We start from the raw sequence: 24,167 nt of genomic DNA on the forward strand, positions 1-24,167 counted from the left end.
CTCATTCTTTCAGTTTTTGCATGACTACCTCCTTGAGAATAACTGAAAAGTTGGATTATTTTTAGGCTATATATCTTATGCTGATGTATGGTATTTTTGGAGTGTTACATTTAAAAAAAATAAAAAACTGCGTATATCGAACCAAACCCAAAACCATTAAACCAAAACAGTGATACGAACCGAACCATGAATTTTGTGAACCGTTCCACCCCTAATATATATATATATATATATATATATATATATATATATACACACATATATGTCTAAAAAACACAACCCGCGACGTCGTGACAACACGAGTGAGGAGTGAAAACACTGCATGGCCCAGCGAGGCACTTCACTGTTAAAAACAGGCGAAATAAGTCACGAGCCAGCATGCCACATAGAATGTAATGACCAAGAAAAACACAGCAGAAACTGACAGGTGGGGTCCATTCACTCGAGAGAAAGGTGGGGTCCATTCACTCGAGAGAAAGGACACACAAACACCTCAGGGTTACACAGCATCGCACTACACCTGGGGCTGTTGCTGTACACCTGCCGCTCCGTTTCTGTCTCCTCCGTATCTGGCAAGGACGGGGCCCAGGGAATCCTCCTGTCATCCGGAATTCCCTCTGACGCGCCTCTCTCGAAGACGCGCTCCGCCACGTCCATTCTGCAATTAACCCCATCACGCCACGTGGGAGTAAAAAGGCATTTCGGAGGGGAGCACGCCAGGGAAGACAACGAGTCTAGCCAGTCCACCGGCCATGCCACAGCATACCGGCAGCCCTTCGAAGAGAAGCGCCGGTCTGCTAGGAAAACTCCATAACGAGTAACTACAGCGGCACCCCAATCGCTTCCCTTTCCGAACGCGCCGGGGAAGTCCTCAAACAAGGACTTCGGTGGTATATCCTTACAGCTCTTATCTAACTAACTAACTAACTTCTGTTACAACTGCCGAAGGCCTGTGAGCACATTCGTTTAGCTGAAACAATGAGGAAGGGAGAGCTGATCAACCACACCTGGGCTATATGCTAGCCGGAGGTGGGCGTGGTCGGGCAAATGGAAGGTGCATGCGAGAAGTTTTCATTGGACACACAGGCGCTGAGTGTATTCCCATAGGCGAAGCAGAAAAGCGTAGCCAATGAAATATAACCTCACGCCCGACTTAAAGTAATGTTCACATGGTATCTACCTTAAACCATAACTTCACCTCACGCTAGGGCTGGGCGATATGGCCTAAATATGATATCACGATATTGTCTGACCTTTCGGCGATACACGATACACATCACAATGTTTTTCTTTTTTACCCCAAACAATTCATTATGAGGCTTACCAAGACAGTATTTGAGTTTGCAAGCTAACATTAAAGACAAAATAAAATACCCATGCATTTAGCATTTTTATATTATATATTATATTTAGATTATTGGATTATTAGATTATATATTGCATATATTTAGCAATGAGATATTATATGATTTAGATATGAAATATGATTAATTGAAAATGGGGGACCCTGATGTAAACAAGACGAAAGTCTTTCTCTGGTCTGCATCCCCTTAACAATTGTATGTATTGAGCTGTACTGTACCCATTCTGCAATATGTTAATAAAGTTTTAAATCAATCAATCAATCAATAGCATTTTAACATTTTTATGAAACTACTGTATATTTGTATGTCTCTAAATGTTTTGATGAATTGAAAAAGGAGGACCCTTATGTAAAAAAGCCAAAAGTATTTGTCTGGTCTTCATCCTCCAGTCCACTGTACTGTATCCATTCTGTTAATAAAGTTCTCATTCATTCATTCATACAGCAAACAGAATAATTTTGATTGACTGTCGAGTCTGCCAATTACGTCACACTGCTTGCACTCGCCCTGCTGTTCTTAGCACCAATCGGCAAGCGTGTTGTGAAGTTGTTTACTTCCAGGGTCCTCCATTGATTTTGACGAGTGCTCACAACATAGCTACTAACGTTAGCTCCCCGCGGCCGACGACTAGATTACCAGCGCTCCGCAGGATGACTAAAACGAGGCATAATGATTTTACTGCAACGAATGTTATAATAAAAGCCTTGCCATACATCCGTCTGATTGAAATCTTTATTAACAGACCGCAGAATGGACACAAGTCAGTCAGCACAGGCGGAGATATTATGTAGGTCGTCCGCGGATGTTGCTATGTTCGGGTAAATACGCTGATGTTATTGAACGTGTAACTATATAATGTTAATGCCACAAAACGAATGCCTTTGGTAATCATAAGTAGTAACTTTGATGCAGTAGTGTGTGTGTGTGTGTGTGGACCAGATTGACGCGACACAAGCCTCTTGGGCAAAACATCACGATATCCACGATACGTTTAAAAAGTGTATCGTTAATGAACTGTACCCGATATTTATATAATATCGTCATATCGCCCAGCCCTACCTCACGCCCCGACTTAAAGGAATTTTCACATGGTATCTACCTTAAACCATAACCTCACCTCACGCCCCGACTTAAAAGGGAAACTTGACCAATTGTCAACCTTAATCCTACCGCTCTGTTGAAGACTTAAAACTCACCAGCGTTTCTTCCGGTGGTGCCGACGAAGCCGAGCTCTCGAGACACGCAACACGTTGGTGATGTTTATATGTCCGATTCTGACAGAACCACCATGGGTTAGGGTTAACACTTTCACTGCCCAAGCTTAATTCCTTTTTACCTCCTTGAATGCCCAGGGCCACTTCAATGTTAACGTTAATATCGCCTAATCTATGTTTTAAATTATGGCTAATTATGTGTCTAATCTGCCCGTCGCTTATCAAAGACTCATTTTCCAGTCAACATTGTCGTAGCTTCATTTTCGTTTTTTAGCATTTTGAAAATCACTTGTTTTCACGGAAAAAATAAAGACATTGCATGATAATCTCCTTTTACTGGAATATTCTAGAATGTTGTCATTGTTCGGCCTATTTATGAATCGTTTTCAAATAAACGCTAGATTATCGATAGTATGTGTGCGCATGCACGTGCGTGCCGCGAGTTGAAAATCTATTCTCCTAGTTACTGACCGCTCGCACAGCCAAACAGCAATATCACATAATCACATAAAAGCTTATATCTCTGTGAAAACGAGTCCGATTATCCTAATACTGGTAACATAGATTCCTTACCTGAGATCAGATGGTATCCAAATGGATTATTCCAATTCCTGATCGCCATTAGAAAAAATCAATCTTTTTATTGATCCACCGAGTATAGTGTAAAAACACATAATCCCTGCTGCTCTGAAACTCCAGAGTGAAACTGGTCGACGGCGGTTGCATGAGTGAGAAGAAGTAAAACGTGGATTCCGGGTTTTTTTTCTCATACATTTTCATCCAAAAGGGTGAATTACCATCTGGGAGACGATAGGGGGCGTTTTTTTCACATCTGAGCGCCTGGAGTGAGTGATTTTCCAACGGTAGACTTGGTTGATGAAATATGATTTCAGATCGCTAATAAAAAAAAATACAAGATAATACGAGAATTCTCGTGAGTGGGCATTCAACCCGCGGGGGGTAAACTCGAGAAAACTCGGGTTGGGCAATCAAGGTGTTAAAGAGCCGAGCCCCTTTAATTACCCGTTGGACACGGAGCATGAGATATCAAGTTTTTACTGAGTCCCACAGACAAGCCAGGTCATTTGTTTTCATGACATCACAGGTGTTTGTCTGCTAAATAATGTGACCAGAGATATCTGCCGTGTGTATGTGTATGTGTGTGTGTGTGTGTGTATATGTGTGTGTATATGTGTATGTATATGTGTGTGTATTATGTGTGTGTGTGCATGCATTTTTGGAAGGGGGGGGGGGGTTATTCTGTAATAAAGATCTGATTTTAGATTGGTATAGAACCAGTATACCGAACACCTGAGAATAGTCATCTTACGCAATATATAAAACATAGAAATACATGACTCAAGAAGTAGTGTTCGGAGGGCGTCTGTGATGATAACTCAATCCTTGTAGTAGTGTGGGAGTTGATACTGCTAAATCGCTATGTCTGTGTGAGATCAGTAATCGCTCAGCAATGGAGTGTGAGAGAGAGAGATGGTAAGTAGTGTTGTCACGATACTGGAATTTCGAACTTCGATACGATACCTTGAAAAGTATCGATATTAGATACCATTTTCGACACAGGGAAAAAGGTTCAATCTTAAAATGTAAAATATATATATATAAAAAAATCTTTAATAAATGTTGCTTTTGTTGCTGGTTGATTCTCCTCAGCTTCTCTCTGGTACTATAAGAGAAGATAAATATAACACTTTTAAAACCCTTTGTTTATCTTTAGGTCACACATTTAAAAATAACTGAATGATATAATCTTAGAAATTAAGTAAAGTTAATAGTACTGCGTGTTAACTAAGCATAACAGATTGATTGATTGCTAATTGTATTAACAGATTGCAGAATTGGTACAATACAGTACAGCTCAATACACACAATTGTTAAGGGGATGCAGACCAGAGAAAGACTTTCATCTTGTTTACATCAGGGTCCCCCATTTTCAATTCATCATAACATATGACATTTTCTTTTCTTTTTTTTTTATCAAATTTAATTTATTACCTTTTTTCAACTGCAAAGTAAAACTTTGTCAACATGTTTTATCTAATAAAATAAAGTTCAGTCTGTTCATCTCACTTCAATCATTTTTATTGCAGAACATGGTATTTTCTCAAGCAGACAGACTGAACCGTTTGTATTACAGTCATATTCCAACTTAACTGAATGCACATGTGTGCGTGCGTGTGTGTGTGTGGACTACTGTACTATTACAGGTATTGAAATGAACAATGCAACTTCCTTATACAAAAAAAATAAAAAATAATTTATGAATAATTAAATATTGATATTGCGGGAAATGCGTATTTAAACCGTTTTAAATATTCAGAATCGATATGTATCGAAAAATCGATATTTGACAACACTAATGGTAAGTACCGAAAGTTACAAACAGTTTAAAATGTCATGTCCACACAAATGTTTTTTAAAACAGTTATTTTGGCCTCCCACCAACATGAAAATGTGTTTTATGTCACTGAAAACAGGGCTTTTTTGTAAATGTGATTTTATTAAAACTATGTTTTGCCTGTATAAGTGTGGACGGGTGAAACACAGCTAAATATCCGCTAAATATCAGTGTATGTGTGGACATGGCCTTAGATCAGCTGCTTCCACAAGGATCAATTAATCAATACATTTTCAAGTTGAACTGAAAAACACACAAATGCTGTGTGTGGGTGTCTTTCAATTGTTGAATATGTAGTGAAGACAGGATTTCATCCCATCAAACTAAATAACTCAAAAGTAATTGTTTATTCTTATAATCACAGCTTTTAATGGACGTTATGGATTGACCACCAATCTGAACTGTGTCTGTATGGGTATAAGTGAAATAGAGTGATAAGACAGATAAGTGAAACAGAGAGAGTGCGTGTGCGTGCGTGCGTGCGTGCGTACTTACTATATACCACATGCTGCTCCACTTGGCGTCATTATAAAATATGTTGTTTTGGGCCGGGCTGCTCTGGGCGGAGCTTGTTAGGGAAAGGGGTGGAGCCTGCTTGTAATCCCTCTTGATCCTCCTCTTTACCACCTGCTGCTGTATCCACTCCACCTACACACACAAAGAAACTGTTAACAGCAGGGTATTTCAATCAGGAGACCTCAGACAAGGAAACATTTACATTGAATTTTGTTAAGTTTAGGTTTGGCCCAAGCAGCATTGTTGGCCCCCACCCACCCACCCAGAGAGAGACAGATCCTCCACCCTCCATAGTTAGATGGGGGCCATTGCACTGGTGGTGGTGGGGGGGGGGGGGGGGGGTAGGGGTTCCATTCCCTGTGTAGCTCAATGGGTAGAGCAAGGCACCAACACGGCCAGGGTTAGGGGTTCCATTCCCTGTGTAGCTCAATAAGTAGAGCAAGGCACCAACACGGCCAGGGTTAGGGGTTCCATTCCCTGTGTAACTCAATGGGAAGAGCAAGGCACCAACACAGCCAGGGTTGGAGGTTCCATTCCCTGTGTAGCTCAATGGGAAGAGCAAGGCACCAACACGGCCAGGGTTAGGGGTTCCATTCCCTGTGTAGCTCAATGGGAAGAGCAAGGCACTAACACTATCTGCGTTTACATGGACCCTAATAGTCCACTAATAATCGGAATAATTCTCGTGCACATACAAGCTCTAGCCAGATGCACCAAGCTCCCGGTAGCCCCGCAAAAAACAACAAACTGTTTAAGACCTTGAATTGAGAATTATGAATTTAAGATTTTTGAATACCGTAATTCCTCTAATAGTAACCGGGTCTCAAATACAAGCCGGGTCTCTATTAATGGCCGGGTGCGCTCTTGAGCTAAGCAATTATAAGCCGACCTCCTAATACAAGCCGGGTTACTAATATACTGAGCTGCATACTGAGCTAGTTACTTGATTTCACTTTGAAAACGTTGAAATGACCAGTGACCACCTGTAATTGCACTGTTTACTATTTCATACAGTACTTGGTTTCAATAAATGAACCCAGTACATTTTACTGGGTTCAAACTGACACAAAATGTTGATTTATTCATTATGATCCGTTTGAAAATTAGAAATATAGGCCTCCCTCTTATACATGCCTCCTCCTAATACAAGCCTGGTACCCGCTACAGTTGAAACAAATACAAGCCGGGGTTACTATTAGAGGAATTACGGTATTTAAGATACGCTGTATAAATGTTTACCCCACTGACAGTCCTACCTCACTCAGTCCTATAGGGCTGGGTATCGCCACTGATTCCCCAAAACGATTTGATTAAATTAGATTCCGATTCACAAGGTACCAAATCTATTCGATTTCCAATTAAATTCGATTCAATGCTATAAAATCTAAATGGTTCAAGGAACCCTCTAACATGTTGCATTGTTAAAAATATCAATATTTACATTACATGAATTGACTCAAGCAGTTACATGAATGCACTTTTTATTGGAACATGCATATGTCACGTCTGGGTGATGTCTCAGTGGTTTCGTAGATTAGTTGTATTTCCACAATCATTATCTATGTATGTCTGTGATTATAGCCAATGGAAATGCTAGAAATTGTCACGTGGGCTGGGAGAACCAATGGAAAATGCCTATCCCGAGGCCAAACTTAATTGCAGACCCCTTGGTCTACACCCTCCCCAAATGACAGTGGGGCAATGCGCGCAACGACCAGGAAGGGAATTGGCATAACGACTAAATTGGGGGATGAAAAAAAAGATAATCAAATGAAGATCGATTCAGAATCAGGAAATAGATACCCAGCCCCACAGTTCTACCTCACACAGTCCTACCTCACTCTAAGGCTGTCCCCCGAACCCTGTTTTTGGGATTCGAACTTCGTCAGGGTTTTTCGAACGAACGTTCGAAACTTTTTTTTTTAATAAAAAATAAAAAATCCTCAATTTGAATAAAGAGATTAATCTGATTAAATTAGTATTTTTTTTATTATATCAACTTTCCAGCCCCAGCCCCAGGGAGAAGGCCCAGCCCAACTAAATCAACTTTCTTTAATGAATATAACTTTAATACTATAAGATTAGTGTAGCCTAATCTTTATCTGCAACTGTGAAGAAAAACCCCATTGGTTTAAACAGAATTAATAGAAAATATATTATTTAAATAAAATAAAATAAAAACTTTAAATAAAAAATTCAAATGTTGATTTAGAATTCGAATGCCAACGTAACGAACGAAGGTTCGAATGTTTGGGCTCAGCCCTACCTCACTCACAGTTCTACCTCACTCAGTCCTACCTCACTCACTCAGTCCTACCTCACAGTCCTACCTCACTCACAGTCCTACCTCACACAGTTCTTGGTACTTAAGAAGAGCATCTCCCACACTTTTCAAACAAATAGACTAAGATTAGCAAGAGTGCAAAATAGGGGTGGACGGTATAAACGGTATACGGCAGTGGTGCCCACGACCGGTAGATCGCGTGCTGGTTTCAAGTAGACCGCGAGATTATTTTGGAAAATAATTTAATTTGATTTGATTTGGAGGAGAGGACAAAAAACTTTCGAGCAGTCCTGTGTATAACAGGCAGTCAGGCAGCCTGAGCCAATCGATACAGTCTACATTCCGTACAGCGAGCTTAACCCATAGGGATGCAAATTGGTGCCTTTGTTTTCATGGAGTGGCATGAGTGGGGGTCGGGCCCATCACCTGGCAGGTACAGTATAAACGTGGCTCTGAGACCAGCCTTGAGTCACTCGAAACTGCAAGATGAATGGAACACCACCAGCAAAAAAGAGGTTCATTCAGAGGACGCTACTTTTCAACAACGCCAGCAAGACCTCACTGCCGCCAGCCAGGACCCTCCGACGAGCTGCCGCCGTCGCCAGGGAGCAGCTCCAACGGCGCCTCCGACGAGCTGCCGCCGCCGCCGCCAGGGAGCAGCTCCAACGCCGCCTCCGACGAGATACCGGATAGCACCAGCGTCAGCGCCGTAAGCAGAACCGGAGCAGCCAAAAGACCAAAAACATATCATTTCCATGAAGAGTGGGAGGAGGCTTACTTTTTTGTTTATTTCAACGCAAAATCAGTGTCTGATTTGCAAACAAACCGTGGCTGTGCCGAAAAAGGGTAATTTGGAGCGGCATTATATAACGATGCACAAGAAACACTGCACGGATTTCCTCCAAAAACAGTCCTACGAAGAACAGAACTCCAGCAGATGAAGTCTTCACTAGTGGGACAACAGTCCACTTTTACGAAGCCCAACACCAAGGCAAAAGCTGCAACAATTGCATCTTATAGTCACATTCTCGCTAAAAAGAAAAAATCCTTCAAAGACGGCGACTGTGTAAAAGAGGCATCGACTGTGGCTGCCGCTTTCTCTCACATGAAGATCATCAAGTCCAAGTACAGAACCACATTGACAGATGGCCATCTTGTGGACTGCCTGAGGCTTGCAACCAGCTCCTACAACCCAGAATTTGAAAAACTAGCTTCCTCTTCCCAGTGCCAGCATTCTCACTAAGGTAGAGACATTTGATTAAAAAAAAACAGATAAAGGAGAACTATCAGTGACTGTTGACGGACCTTTTTGTGGAATTGTTTTTTGATTGTATTCCATTTTGCAATGTGACAGCTCCGTTTACACATCATTCCTATTCCCTTTTAATTGTACATATATTTTTGTTTTGATTGTATTGTTCCACTTTTGCTTTGGCAATGTAAACATATGTTTTCTCATGCCCATTGAACTGAGTGTGTGTGTGTTGTCAGTGTGTATGCAGAGTGTGAAATAAACTTGAGAAGTTACAGTTAGTCTTGTCATTCTTGTTAATTCCTACACTACACTGTTACAATGATATATAAAATAGCATATTATATTATATACCCATTCAATATGCACATGCAGGGAACAAAATAAGCACCCGCCAAACGCCAATGGCGTGTAGATTTCCTCGTTGGCTGGTAAATTACAGAGGCTACTAAGCCACTCTGGGAGCCATGAGCATATTAGAGTATTCTATCAAGGCTATACAGTGCAAGCATGTCACTCACATTTGCCCATAAAAATATATTTGTGCGAACCGGAAAAATCATTTAGAAGCACAGTGTGCGAGTAATCGTCTTGCGTAGTGGCCGTGTCAACAACTGCGCAATTGTCATTTCATGACAAGACACAATGCAGCGTGGACCAGGCTCTGAAACAACTCATCTCGAGTCTGCTTCTATGTGCAACGAAAACTCTGCACGAGCAGCGGTTCCAATTGTCTAACATGCTTTGCATCCTCGCCAGTCCTGTACCCACGTTGCGCTAAAACATTAACTACTGTAATGTTATCTGCTAACTGAGTACTCCAACTAAGCTAACCTACTACTGCTAACGCTAATAACTGTGAACGCTCAAAGGCATAGTGAGGGAAGGAGGGGCTGAGAATCTGTCTCTCTCTGTGTCACCGTGTGTGTGTGTGTGTCTCGCTCTCTCCCTCTCTCTACGTCTCTCCTGAACCTATTTCATTCAAAAGGAAGATATTGATGGACAGTAGCTATAGTATAACTATTATTCAATAGCGTTTAAATTATAATGAATTAAATAATTGTACGGTATAAAGAATTGTCCATGTTCTGTCTAATAATATATTCCATTACCTTTCCTATCTGTATCAAAGTCAAAATGTTGGTATCGTGACAACACTACAACATACAAAAGCAGCTTGACAACCGATATCCTTTGCGTCTAGTAGGCATCATGGGCCAATGTGTGATTTTGGTGCTATTTGCACATTTGTCCCTTAGTATGCACACGCACAGTATAATGCATGTAATAAATAGTTTGTTTATAAACTCTTACTTGAAAAATGTTCACTGTGCTCCTAATTTTTATTTTATTTAGGAGCACATGTGCTCCCTGGGAAAAAGGTTAGCGTAGAGCCCTGTATATAGTAATAATAATTACACATGGCGATATACTAAAAAGCTATTTCAAATTTTTGGCTGGTAAAAAATCTGCCTGGCTGGTAGTTTTTTTACAGTTTTTCTCAATTGCTTTGGTGCATTTCTCTGATCAGAATTAAAGTTCTCATAACTGTTAGTGCATTTCTCAAAACAATTAGTACAAACTGCAAAACCTAGGTGATAACCTGCAGAAGCGTGTCACTTGCTCAAAATGGATAATTCATTCCTCAAAAGCAAGTATTCATGTCAATGAAAGTGTCACTGTCATCAAAATAAAAAGTCCTGACACCATTGTTTATGAACAAGATAGTCAAATGGCTTTGCCATGTTTTCGTTATGACAGTTCACTCTGTAAGTGTTTTCCAATGCAAAAAAGTCAGATCTTGGTGACACTTTCTGAAAATGCTCAAGACAGCACTATACACTATTTGCACAGCCATTTGAAATCTACAGTTACACATTGCTGTATTTAGTGAGGTAAATGAGTACAAGACACGTATGTTTCAAATTTTTACTGCATATGCTCTTTGCAATTTTAATTTGTTCACAGCATTGTGCAAAAGAAAAATACAAACTAATTTACAACAAACATAAGAAACACCCTTTGGCCTTTGGGTAGAGCTGTGCACAACTGTAAACAATATTGCAGTACATATTGGAACTGAATTGGAACATACAACATACACAGTACTGTAAATCATTCATTCACATCCAGACGTTCCTGTCTGTCTGGCTATTGGATTCAGGAATGGGGAGTAGGGAGGGAGATATTCCACCAGCATCCTTTCATGTGCTGCAAACCACTGTGTGACAAGAATTGCGTGGTGAAAACGCACATTATCCCATACAACAACGTACTTGGTCAGATGGTCGCCATTTAGACCCCTCTCATTCTCAGGGACTATGTCCCTGTAAAGAGTGTCTAAAAAAGTCAGCAGATGTTGTGTGTTGTATGGACCAATGCGGGGCATATGGGTGAGGACGCCGTTTTCTGAGATGGCTGCACACATTGTAATATTCCCTCCTCGTTGGCCTGGGACATCAGTGGTTGCTCTCTGTCCAATGCGATTCCTTCCACGCCTTCTACCTTTTGCCAGATTGAAACCCGCCTCATCAACATAATATATGAATGTGTGCAGCGATTCCCTGGCATCCAGCTCCATTCAGGGGAAAAATTATAAAGAAATGTATAAAATTTGCTTGACAGATTTTGACAACTAGTTCAACATATTTGTATGTAATGACTCAAGCAATGAAATGAGGACTATTAGTTTTATAGGGAATGACTATTCAGCAGTCATAAGTATAGTTCATTTTGACTGACATGACCTAAGCAAATGATAATGTTATAAAACAGCAGAGAATTGTATGAAAGCAATTGATGCATGTCCAAAAGCATTTGCAATTTGTTCGGAGGAATGAGAAACTGCTACTATGATGTGCACAAATTACAAAATGTTGTGGAGGTTGAACTAACAGTTATGAGAACTTTAATTCTGATCAGAGAAATGCACCAAAGCAATTGAGAAAAACTCTAATCTACCAGCCACCTTGGCTGGTAAGCCAAAAAGTAAATTTTGTTCCCTTTGCACATGACAGAAAATATTATATGCCATATAATATTTTCTGTCATGTGCATATTGAATGGGTAATACTATTACTACTGATTGAAAACTTTATTAACAGATTGCAGAATGGGTACAGTACAGCTCAATACATACAATCGTTAAGGGGATGCAGACCAGAGAAAGACTTTCGTCTTGTTTACATCAGGGTCCCCCATTTTCAATTAATCATATATACTACTACTATATATATATACACTACTACTATATATATATATATATATATATATATATATATATATATATATATATATATATATATATATATACTAATACTAGCCGAGAGTAGGGAAAATTTGGGCTGGTAGCTCTCGGCTAGGTGGCAAATAAAAAAGTAGATCTTGGTTCAAAAAAGGTTGGGCACCCCTGGTATACGGTATGAATTTGCGCTACGGTATGGATTTTTACTATACCTTGTGAGTTGTGACCGGTAGACTAGAGCAGTCAGGCCACTGAACTTAGAAGCAGGCCAGGACAGTGTTTCTAGTTGTATTCTAAAATTATTTTCTATTGTATTCTAAAATGTGACTATATGATTTTATATTAACTTAATAAATAAACAAAAACGAAAAATCTACTTATTTCAACGAACATTTCAAGCTAAATAACAGATTATGCACATAAAACGCTGAAAACAACCGAAGCAACAATAGTATTTTAATGAGGCTATTATAATTATCATTATTATTTTGCAACAAGTTAGCCCTCTCATAAATAGCACATATAAATGAATAACTAACTTGAACTAACTTAATAGGATTGAAGTGATATTTGGCTTAAAAAATCGGTCACCTGGCAAAAAAAAAGAAAAAAAAAAAAGCCAGACGATGTGCATTGGGCCGCGGCTCTCTGACGCCTTATTTTCTGGGTCCCGGCCTGAAAAGTTTGGGAACCCCTGAGCTAGAGCAGCTCTAAAGTAGCAATGACGTTAACGTTACTTGATGATTCACTCTACGTTTGCAGTGGTCTTTGCATAGTGTATCTGCCGGTTTCAACAAGTTAAATTAAGACTTAATACCACTTAAGAGCTAAATTGAATACCAATTACCAACCACAAATATACTAGCAAAAAAATAACAACATCGTTTTTGGCATTTCAATTTGGCTAAGGAGGCTGAGAGGAGACTTGCTTTTGCGCAGCAACAAGCTAACGTTCTAACGTGACTCCGCGGCACCAGTTCCATTAGTGAGGAAAGGGGGGGGGGGGGGGGGGGGGGTATATTGACGAGGCTTGACAACAGAGGTTCAAAGATAACTTCACATTTATTGGCTATTCGTTTCTTTATATCGCTTTACCCATCGGGCTGCTGCCGTTTCCAACTCTGTGTGTTGACAATGACATCCTGGTGTGACATCATCAACTACGGCAACTTAGGACGCTCAAACCTATTACATCAGTCTCTCTCGCTCTCTCTCTACATTGTCAAACATGTACACTAAAGTTAAGTTATGTTGGAGTTGTATTGTGTTTGAGTTGTTTGAGGGAAAGAAACCTCCTGTCCTGCTGCAGTTTTTATTTTCACTTTGTGCCGCTTGATTTTATTGTATTTCATGAAAAAAGTGTTTTTCAGAGATGGAAGTAACTTGAGAAAAGGTTTTGCATTTTTCTATTGCAGTTGTGCACAATAGAGTACAGTGATAGCTGCAATACCAGTGTTTTACCCCTTCAGAAGAATTTATATAGACATTAAGATAAATGAATATACCGTGATATATACCGTTACCGTCTATGCTTCAAATGATACCGTGATATACATTTTAGACCATACCGTCCAGCCCTAGTGCAAAACCTCCCGGATGGACAGAATCAGAGGCCGAATGGACAGAATCAAGAGGCCTGATGGACAGAATCAGAGAGTACAGAATCAGAGGGTACAGAATCAGAAGCCCGATTGTAATAGAAGATAGAATTAGACTTCCTGACAAAAGAAGCCACTCAACTCCTTGTCCAATGAGCAGTCATGTTTCACCTCGACTACTGCAATGCACTGCTCGCTTGTCTACTGACCACCGCCACCAAGCCCCTTCAAATCATTCAAAACGCAGCCGCTCGTTTGATCTCCAACCTACCAAAATCAGCCCATGTTACCCCACTTCTCAGGGACCTGCACTGGCGAAGGGAACGGCTCCCGCCTACCTCCGGTCAATGGTCTCTATCTACACACCCCCAAGACCCCTCCGCTCTACATCCTCTGGCCGCCTCAGACCCACTCCTATCCGAGCTTCGGGAGGGTCATCAAAGAGAAGCCACCTATTCTCTGTCCGGAGAAAACTTCCCACCAGTTAGGACAGCCGAAACCTGACCAATCTTTCGCCATCAACTAAAAACACACTTCAATCAATCTGAAATGAATTAAAAATAATAATAATTTAAACTAACCTTCTTACGGTCTTATACTATCATGCACGCAACACTGTGCAGCACCCAAGTTTCAGCACTGTTTGATGAACAATGTTACTCAGCTGTAAGAGTTGTACCCTTCCTGCTGACTTGTCGTACAGAACTTGTAAGTCACTTTGGATAAAAGCATCAGCTAAATGACTAAATGTAAAATGTAAATGTACTTCACATTGTATATTGCAGATTTAATAGTCCTTCAAGGATTTATCTCAGTTTTTTGTGAAAAATGCTCGATTTTGCATTAGATATTTTTTTTGTAAAACTGCTCAGCTTGGCAACAATTGCAAGTCAAGAAAAAAGTTAAATAATTTTTTTTTAAAGATTGGATAAAACCAAGTTGTATACAGACGGTCTTTCCCAGTGCAAAACGAGTAATGTTAACGTTACACAGGTCGAGCTACGCTATGCGTTAGATAGCAGTGTTGATAACTAATCGTCCGAAGGAGCCGTCTGCCAACTCAATATTGTTTCATCAGAGAACAAACCTATTCACAAAATCGATCACCATTCAACGTTAGTGAAGACTCCTGAATATATATGAATATCGCAGTTTGATTGAATTTGCATTACTTTTAGATGTCCCAAGGTCTAGGCTTTTGCAGTGGCTGCCCCTAAGTTGTGGAACAGTCTTCCACTGCAAATTAGGTCTGGCAGACCCTAGAGATTTTCAAAGCACAGCTGAAGACTCACTTGTTTTCATTGGCTTTTTTGAGGCTCGTTAAGCCATACATCCCCGGTCGTGTCGTGATTGTTTAATGTATTGTATCTTTTGATTTTGTGTATACTGTATTTTAATTTTCTTTTTATTTATATTGTAAAGCACTTTGGTGCAACTTCGTTTGGTTTTAAATGTGCTATATAAATAAAGTTGACCTTGACCTTCATTATTCGCAAAATGTCCTGCCATTTAATATAGCAATTTCCTGGAGGGACAATTGATGTACGTCAAGATGCTTCCAATCCGTTTGGGAATGTATGTCAGTTTTCATATCTAGCAATTATCCTTGGCTTCTAAATATAAACATCACACAACTCTTTATTATGAAACATTGTCTTCACGTTTCTCTCCGTTTCCAGGCAGAAGTCAGCTGGGGTCTGCATTCAGCTCTGGGCTCACTGACAGATGCACACACCCATGAATGTACGCACACACTCACACACACTCATGAACACACACACTCCTCATGAACACATGAACGCACACACACACACCCATGAATGCACGCACACACACACTCATGAACACACACACTCATGGCTCACTGACAGATGCACACACCCATGAATGCACGCACACACACACTCATGAACACACACACTCATGGCTCACTGACAGATGCACACACCCATGAATGTACGCACACACACACACACACACACACTCATGAACACATGAACGCACACACTCATGAACACATGAACGCACACACACCCATGAATGCACGCACACACACACACTCATGAACACACACACACACTCGGATACACATACACACAAACAAAATGCATGCAAGAGCAAACACACATGACCATATGTACACTGAGGCCCACACACACACAAACACACGTGGAAGACATAATGCTCTCGTAGGTGACATCAATCTCTCAGATGTTATGGACTTTCTTCAAGGGGTCTGGAATTCCTTGGCAGGCATCTTCGTCTCGGAACGCGCCGCTTACAGGCGGAATCTTTCGGATTTCCAAATCGACATAGTTGGACCAGAATATAATGATTCTGTTGGGGTGGCGGCCAGGCCCGTTGTTTAGTCTAGTGAGGCCCAGAACCCACCCGGCAGCCGATCTCTCATGGTTAGACTGGTGGCCCGACACCGAGAGTCCTGCGTCCTAAACCGTCAGTAACGGCTGATAAAGACTGCCGATCCATCGATTTTACTGAACAGTAGCCTATAGACCTGTTCGCTGATGACATGACAGATTTATGCGCGCGCAGGTAGGGAGCAACTTAGTCACGTGACTCAGTTGGTATTTCTGATTGGCTCGAACACGGTATGTTTGTAAACAGCGAACAGGTCTATAGACTTAGACCTTCAGTTTGGGGCCATTGGACAACACATGTTTCTCCACTAGAGATCGAACAGGCTTATATGTTACAAACGCAGCAAATCAGGCGTCTATGTTACAAACGTAGCAAATCTAAGTTTTCTCAAGACAAAATGAGAGCAACGGAGCATGCGGCACAATAATCGTTTTATCTCGATTATCTTGTTTTCTTGATCGTGGGAAGTCAGTCGTTAATGATATGACATTTTCATTTATAATGCGCCCCCCCAGCCAATTTTTACATGGCACCAGTTTGGCCCGCGGGAGCCTCAGACACAGTTGGTCATTTGATCTGAAGGACCTGGAGCTGACAGGTTGGACCAAGAGTTCCTTATTGAAATTTTAACGGGATTAATCTCCCAGCCCTCGATGGATCCCTGCAAAATTATGGATCTTTACTACAGAGTCGTCCGCGATACATATACGATAGCTTTGTGTTCCCTCTTGATTGATGGGACATTAGCTATAGTATAAAGCTCAGCAGCTGTAACGGAATCATTTGTATTATTTACCCTTTAACAGAGTCAAAATATTAATTAAAATTCATTAAAGAATTTTCCATGTTCCGTCACCTTTTCATGATATTTTAGGTTTTTGCCGTGGGATCGTTTTAGAATCGGTATCGTGACACTTGGGCTGGTATCGGTATGGAAGTATCGAAATGTTGGTATTGTGACGACAATGTAACATACAAAAGCAGCTGGACAACAGATATCCTTTGCCAAAGTGTGATTTTGGTGGTATGTGCTATTGCACAGATGTGTGTCCCGTAGTATGCACACGCACGCACAGTATAATATGCATGCAATAAATTGTTTGTTAATAAACTGTTACTTGAACAATTTTCACTGTGCTCCTACATTTCTTTGTGTGCTCCCTAAAATTAGAAAGCTATCTGGCTGCATGTTAGCCTAGCTTAGCACAATGAATGGAAGAGGCCGGTTAGCCTTCGGGAGAGGTGTCTGTTGGACAATGCCTAGGCTAACCGGCCATGTCCGGTTCCATTCATTGTGCTAAGCTAGGCTAACGTGCAGCCAGATAGCTTTCTACTGAACGCACAGAGAGGAAACTGGTATCCATCTTCTTGTCTCTCTCTGGAGAAGATGATAAGCTAATTTCCCAAAATGTTGGCATGTTCTTTTAAGGGAAAACCTGTTAGATACTTTCACCGACAACCACATCTGTTTCAACCACACGTCTAACTTCCCTGTAGGTTTCAACCACACGTCTAACTTCCCTGTGGGTTTCAACCACACGTCTAACTTCCCTGTAGGTTTCAACCACACGTCTAACTTCCTGTGGGTTTCAACCACACGTCTAACTTCCCTGTGGGTTTCAACCACACGTCTAACTTCCCTGTGGGTTTAAACCACACGTCTAACTTCCCTGTGGGTTTCAACCACACGTCTAACTTCCCTGTGGGTTTCAACCACACGTCTAACTTCCCTGTAGGTTTCAACCACACGTCTAACTTCCCTGTGGGTTTCAACCACACGTCTAACTTCCCTGTGGGTTTAAACCACACGTCTAACTTCCCTGTGGGTTTCAACCACACGTCTAACTTCCCTGTGGGTTTCAACCACACGTCTAACTTCCCTGTAGGTTTCAACCACACGTCTAACTTCCCTGTGGGTTTCAACCACACGTCTAACTTCCCTGTGGGTTTCAACCACACGTCTAACTTCCCTGTGGGTTTCAACCACACGTCTAACTTCCCTGTGGGTTTCAACAGAGAACCCTGCTCAACACAAAAGACACCATGTCCACCTTAACTTTAAAATAAATAATTAAATAAACAGCAGTAGGACACAGAACTGAGAACATATGATAATAGTAAATATATGGTTTAATGGTAAATAAATTATAGAATGAACAGGAGAAGAGAAGAGAAGCAAATCCATGCATCAATCGGGAGAACCCAGGAGTTAATAACAAGCGTACCAGGAACTCAAAGTTTGACATGTGGATGTGTAACGTATATAAATATATATATATTGGTGATCTTCACATGGGTGAATTACTTAGTCGTTAGTTCCAAACGCATCTTTTAGGCCCAGTCCACACGATCACAGGTATTTTTGACACAGAGGTTTTCAAAAAAAGAAACCTCCGTACACAGTGGTTTAAAAAAAATAACCGCAACTGTAAAACCCGGCTACAGAGTGATGTAATATACATGTAGTACAATGCCAAAGCAATAGGTGGCGATGTAGTTCAAACATGAAGGCCATTTCAACCAATCAGAAGGGTTGAAAGCGTCACTACGTTATAACGTCCTGTCCACAAAACAGAAACCTGGCATCTTTAAATTGCTCGCTTGAACATTAACATTCATTATTTGTTTGCAGCCAGAACAAAGTGCAATAAACAAAAAAAGGATACATTCACTGTGTGTTCTGCCTCATTTGTTGATGAAACAAAACCAACATAAACACAATTTACCACCAAGAGCGGAGAGTTTAGTTTCACAAAAAGATTGCAGATTTTGTTAGCTTACGTGCTAATGTGATTGGGATTTGCCATTATAATAGTTAGCATTGCGGCTAGCATACATTAGCGTAGTAACGTTACACATAAGAGACTAGCTTGCTGGACACAAACATTGTTGATATAGCAGTCTGGTTAATGTTATATCGCTCGCTATTGATTGTAACGTTAACGCTAGTAGAATGAAAACTTTATTTAACAGATTGCAGAATGGGTAGTAGGGTACAATACAATACGGCTCAATACAAACAATTGTTAATTGGATGCAGACCAGAAAAATACTTTCGTCTCGTTTACATCAGGGACCCCCGATATCGTTTGTTACAATCATTTTCATATAACGCTACTTGAGACAGCTCTGCCATAAATGCTGGAAATAATCCACACGCAACCACTGAAACCGGGATGCGCCAAAAACTTCACCCTGGACTCCGGTTTTAAATTAGCGTGGTTGCAGTGTTCCAAAAACCCGGTTGCGTGTGGACGAACAGTGCAACTGCGCATGCAACATTAAATCACGGTTACATAAAACCCCGCGGTCATGTGGACAGGGCCTTAGTGTAGAAACGTGAATGGTGCCTCTGGGTGTTGTTTGTACCAACGACCATCAGCGTTTTGCAATTGAAACAGCTGTCCTGTCGTAATTAGCACATGTATAGCTGGTTATGGACTGGGCTGAGTTCCGTCCTTGAAGCGTTTGCAATTGAAAAGATGCTACAGTAGGTCTGAGGCAGTGACATCAAGGTGTGCGAGTGCGTTTCAATCTGGAGAGACTACTGTGTGCCTAGCAGCTTTCTCAAGAGTATTGTCCACCCCCTTTGCTTCCATCTTCTCTATATCGATCTCTTAACATCAGGGTAAAACAACACTTATATCTTCTCTATATCTAGGGTTGCAACTAACGATTATTTTGTTATCGATTAATCTATCGATTAGTCAATTAATCTAAACGATTAATTTAACAGAAAAAACAACAATTTATTATATTTGCAATTGAATTTCTAAATATTTTACTAGTATCCTTAGGTCACATGGGTAGTTGCCTCTCCGACAACACCTACTGAATACCCAGAGTAGGAGATGAGCCATGAAGTTTATTATGGCTGACCTTCGATTATTTTTTTTGGAATTCGAAGCTGAGAAAAATGTATTAAAAAGAATATATAAAAAAAATTATTTATATAATTTTTTTTTGTTGTGAGACTTGTACAGCACTTTGTTCAACTTTGTCAGTGCTGTAATGTTTAAACCTTTTTAAATCTTAGACAAACTAAACACCGCTTTCATGAAATATTGTAAGCCGTCATTTGAGGCTTTATAAAAGCAGCACAATGAACACAAATCTGTCAGTGCCGAGTCCGACCTCATCTTAAATAACAAACATCATTGCTTGTTGTAATTAACAAAGAGAGGCAGAGTTGATTTTGCACACAAAAAAATATATATATATATTAAATTATAATTTTATTTGACATAATCACATTTTTTTTCCATATTCGAATCCCATGCCCATCGAACGAAGCTTCGAAGTATTTAAGACAGCCCTAAAGTTTATTGACGTCTGTAAATGCTGTGTGGTGTGGATGCCTACTGTACATGAGTAGGGTGAGTAATCTACACACACCATTACTGCTTTTTATCACACCCACCGTTACTATGACATTATTTATCATTACATACAATGTATCCATGCCTGTAGCTAAATACTGAAAAACACGGAACAAAATTTATTTTTGAGCTTTAGATAAAAAAAGAATACCAGCAAGAATTTTTTTTTACCGGCTTTATATATAAATTCAGATTCCGGTTTACTCTCCATACTCATCCTCCTCGACCTCAGCGCTGCTTTTGACACCATTGATCACAACATCCTACTCTCCCGTTTAGAACACACAGTTGGCATCACAGCCTCAGGCTCAGTCTCCACCTATTTCACTCCTCTCTATCAGGCCATGGTTAGACTAGTGTATTTGTGGCGTTTTTTTATACGTTTTTGAATACGTTTCATGACCCTATTACACAGAAATGCGTTTTTTGGCATTTTTTTGTGGATATGGCTGAAACGCTAAATTGTGTTTGCGTTTTGGAGAAACGCTAAAATACGCGCCGACAACAGCGTGTAGTCTGCACGGAGCCGTTGTTGCGAAAACGCCCATGCGCAGTAGATACAATCTGCGTGCCCTTCTGGTGACACTGTCCCAAACCAAATAGCTGCACTATGGCTGCAGCTACTATGTGTTGTCAAGTTATTGTTATAAGGACCCCAGTCCAAGCAACAACAGTCTGCATTCCCTTAACAATTGTTTGTATTGAGCCGTATTGTATTGTACCCATATGCAATATGTTAAATAAAGTTTACATCCATTCATTCTGCTAGCATTACCGATTGGCACTGCCACTGGATAACATGAGCTAGTGTTAGCCATCAAACCCTGTTAGCTCAAAGCTCCTCTTTCAACTTAACAAGCATTAAACAAAATGGCCCAGTCATCTATTCACCTTTGTTTAATACACACAGCGTTGTCTCTAATGTTATCTAACCACTGATAGCTCCCGATATCATCAGTTTGGTGCTGGCTAAGTAGCGTGAGCTAACGTTAGCTTCTAGCCACAATGCTATACTGTTATAATGGCAAATTCCATTGACGTTAGCATGCAGCTAACAATGCTACCGATCTTTTTTTAGACTAAACTATCCGCTCTTGGTGGTCACTTGTGTTGATGTTAGTTTTGTTTCATCAACAAATGACAGGCAGAACACACAGTGAATGTATCCGTTTTGTTTATTGCACTTTTATTAGGCTTTGCTGAAAAATAATTGCTGCATTGAGTAAATAGGCAAGATGGTGGCGCCCATAGGCGTCTGCCTTGTTGACATTTTCTTTGCTGGAGCTTCCAGGAAGTGTATTGGCACATTCAAGTTCTGATTGGTTGAAATTGCCTTCATGTTCGCCACCTACTGCCACCTACTGCTTTGGCAGTGTACTACATCAGTGTGCTCAGGTGACAAAAACAAACAAAAAACGAAAGTGTGACTCGAGGCGCAGGACGTCGCGGCGAAACGCGTATGACAATGATACGAAAATGAAACGAAAGGTGTAACCGCAGCTTCAGACAGACAGCAATTCACTACCATGGACGGTCATACCTCAACTTCTTTCCCAGTCACATCTGGTGTCCCCCAAGGCTCAGTCCTTGGTCCCATACTCTTCTCCCTCTATGTTACCCCTCTGCCACATTTTCAGGACACATGGTCTTCAATACCACTGCTACGCCGATGAGATACAGTTATACATTCACTCCCCTCCACTGCTGCTACTACTGCCCTCTCCTCCTGCCTCTCTGGAAAAAAAATCTGGATGAACCACAACCTTCTCCAACTCAATAGCACTAAAACTGAAATCCTTGTAATGGGCACACCTAGGGCTGGGCGATAAAACGATAACGATAACTATCGCGATAAATTATTTCCTCGAAATAAACATGAAACGTGGTCGCAAAGTTTCGATATATCGATTTTCCAAGCTTGGATATGAGCACACGCACTAACAACCAATCAGTGAAGGAGATGGCAGACAGCGGAAGGAGACGCGGAGGTAGGACTCAGTAAACAAGGCTGGCTAGGCTAATTAGCTTGCACGGCGCTATTTTACAGTTTACCTGCCGAGTTGGTGTGTGTTTTGAATTCTGAGGGTAACTGTTATAGTAGTGTGTGTGGGGTATACAGTGGACGTCGTTGCAATGTATTTTTGGCCATATCGCCCAGCCCTAGGCACACCTCACCTTCTCCGTAAAAACCCTGACTGCTCCATATCCATCAACAACCACTCTATCCTCCCCCCCCCCCATAGTGAAAAACTTGGGTGTTCTTTTTGACCACAAACTAACATTCGAACCACACATCAACAACATTTCACGCATTAGACCGTCTAGACTACTGTAATTAGGGATGCCCCGATCACGTTTTTTGCCACCGATACCGATCACCGATCGTTGTGAGCCATATCGGCCGATACCGATCAGATACCGATCGTTTTTGATTAAAAAAATTAAAAATTATTTTATATAATTTTTTTTTTTTTTATAAAATATATATATTATATAATTAGACTTGTACTTGTATTATCTGCGAGACATCGCCACCACGCAACAAGCTCCACTGTCTGCGTGTACTCTAGTAACCTCCAGCTACGGCCAGGATTCTCCGGAGCTGCAGCTGGTCCCTATACTAGAGTAGCCTGCAGCTACGGCCAGGATTCTCCGGAGCTGCAGCTAGACCCTATTGATCATATTCAACAACATGCCCTCAGCTCGAATACGAATCGAATGAGTGTTATAAAACATTGATATCAGGAGCTATCTGTGGCTACTGCTGGCCGGCTATATAACGTTGATACAGCGCCTCGGTGAACTATTTAGTTCAGTGGGACATTTCGTTTTGAACAGTGAGCTGGTGTCAGCTAACATGAGCTACAGCTGAGGTATCATACACGTCTCTACTAGACTTGCTGGAGCGTTTGTTGATGTCAGGAGCTATCGGTAGCTGGCCGGCTAGATACCGTTCGGTTAGACAATGCCTCATCATGTATTGGACTGGAAGTGAATGGTTGACTGGGTCATTTTGTAACGGTAGCTAACGTTAACTCAGGGAGACGCAGTCCTCCCGTCCCACTAGACTAGACCCGTGTTTACATGGGCGCGGGAGGGGCTGGAGGGAGGAGCAGACGAGGGAGCAGACGCTGCACCACTGCAGGGCTGTACGCTAAGCTTTTTCACTAGGGGCACACTTGCCCCTAAATGAGAAATTTAGGGGCAAAAAATATTTTTTAGGGGCAAATTTTTAAATAACAATTTTACCATTATTTATATCGATTGTTTTTGATAAAAAAAAAAAAAAAAAATTTTTTAATAAAATATATATATTATATAATCATAGTTGTAGTTGTATTATCTGCGAGACATCGCCACCACGCAACAAGTCAAAATGCTCGCTATATGCAACCAGCTCCACTGTCTGTGTGTACTCGAGTAGCCTCCAGCTACGGCCAGGATTCTCCGGAGCTGCAGCTGGACCCTATACTGTAGCCTCCAGCAACGCCAGGATTCTCCGGCGCTGCAGCTGGACCCTA

General features: G+C 41.0%; 1 protein-coding gene across 4 annotated transcripts in view; it reads right to left on the bottom strand.

Annotated features, from left to right (window-relative positions):
* Positions 1-24,167, bottom strand: part of pcsk5b (proprotein convertase subtilisin/kexin type 5b) — a 292,169-nt gene that overhangs the window by 198,246 nt on the left and 69,756 nt on the right. For all 4 annotated transcript variants that reach the window (XM_084338245.1, XM_084338244.1, XM_084338246.1 and 1 more), the window contains exon 3: positions 5,490-5,642. In XM_084338245.1, the coding sequence (XP_084194371.1) occupies positions 5,490-5,642 (153 nt within the window). The remainder of the gene's footprint in view (positions 1-5,489; positions 5,643-24,167) is intronic.

The sequence above is a fragment of the Notolepis coatsorum genome (genome assembly GCF_963971535.1).
Source record: "Notolepis coatsorum genome assembly, chromosome: 2".
In the NCBI taxonomy this organism is placed as follows: Eukaryota; Metazoa; Chordata; class Actinopteri; order Aulopiformes; family Paralepididae; genus Notolepis; species Notolepis coatsorum.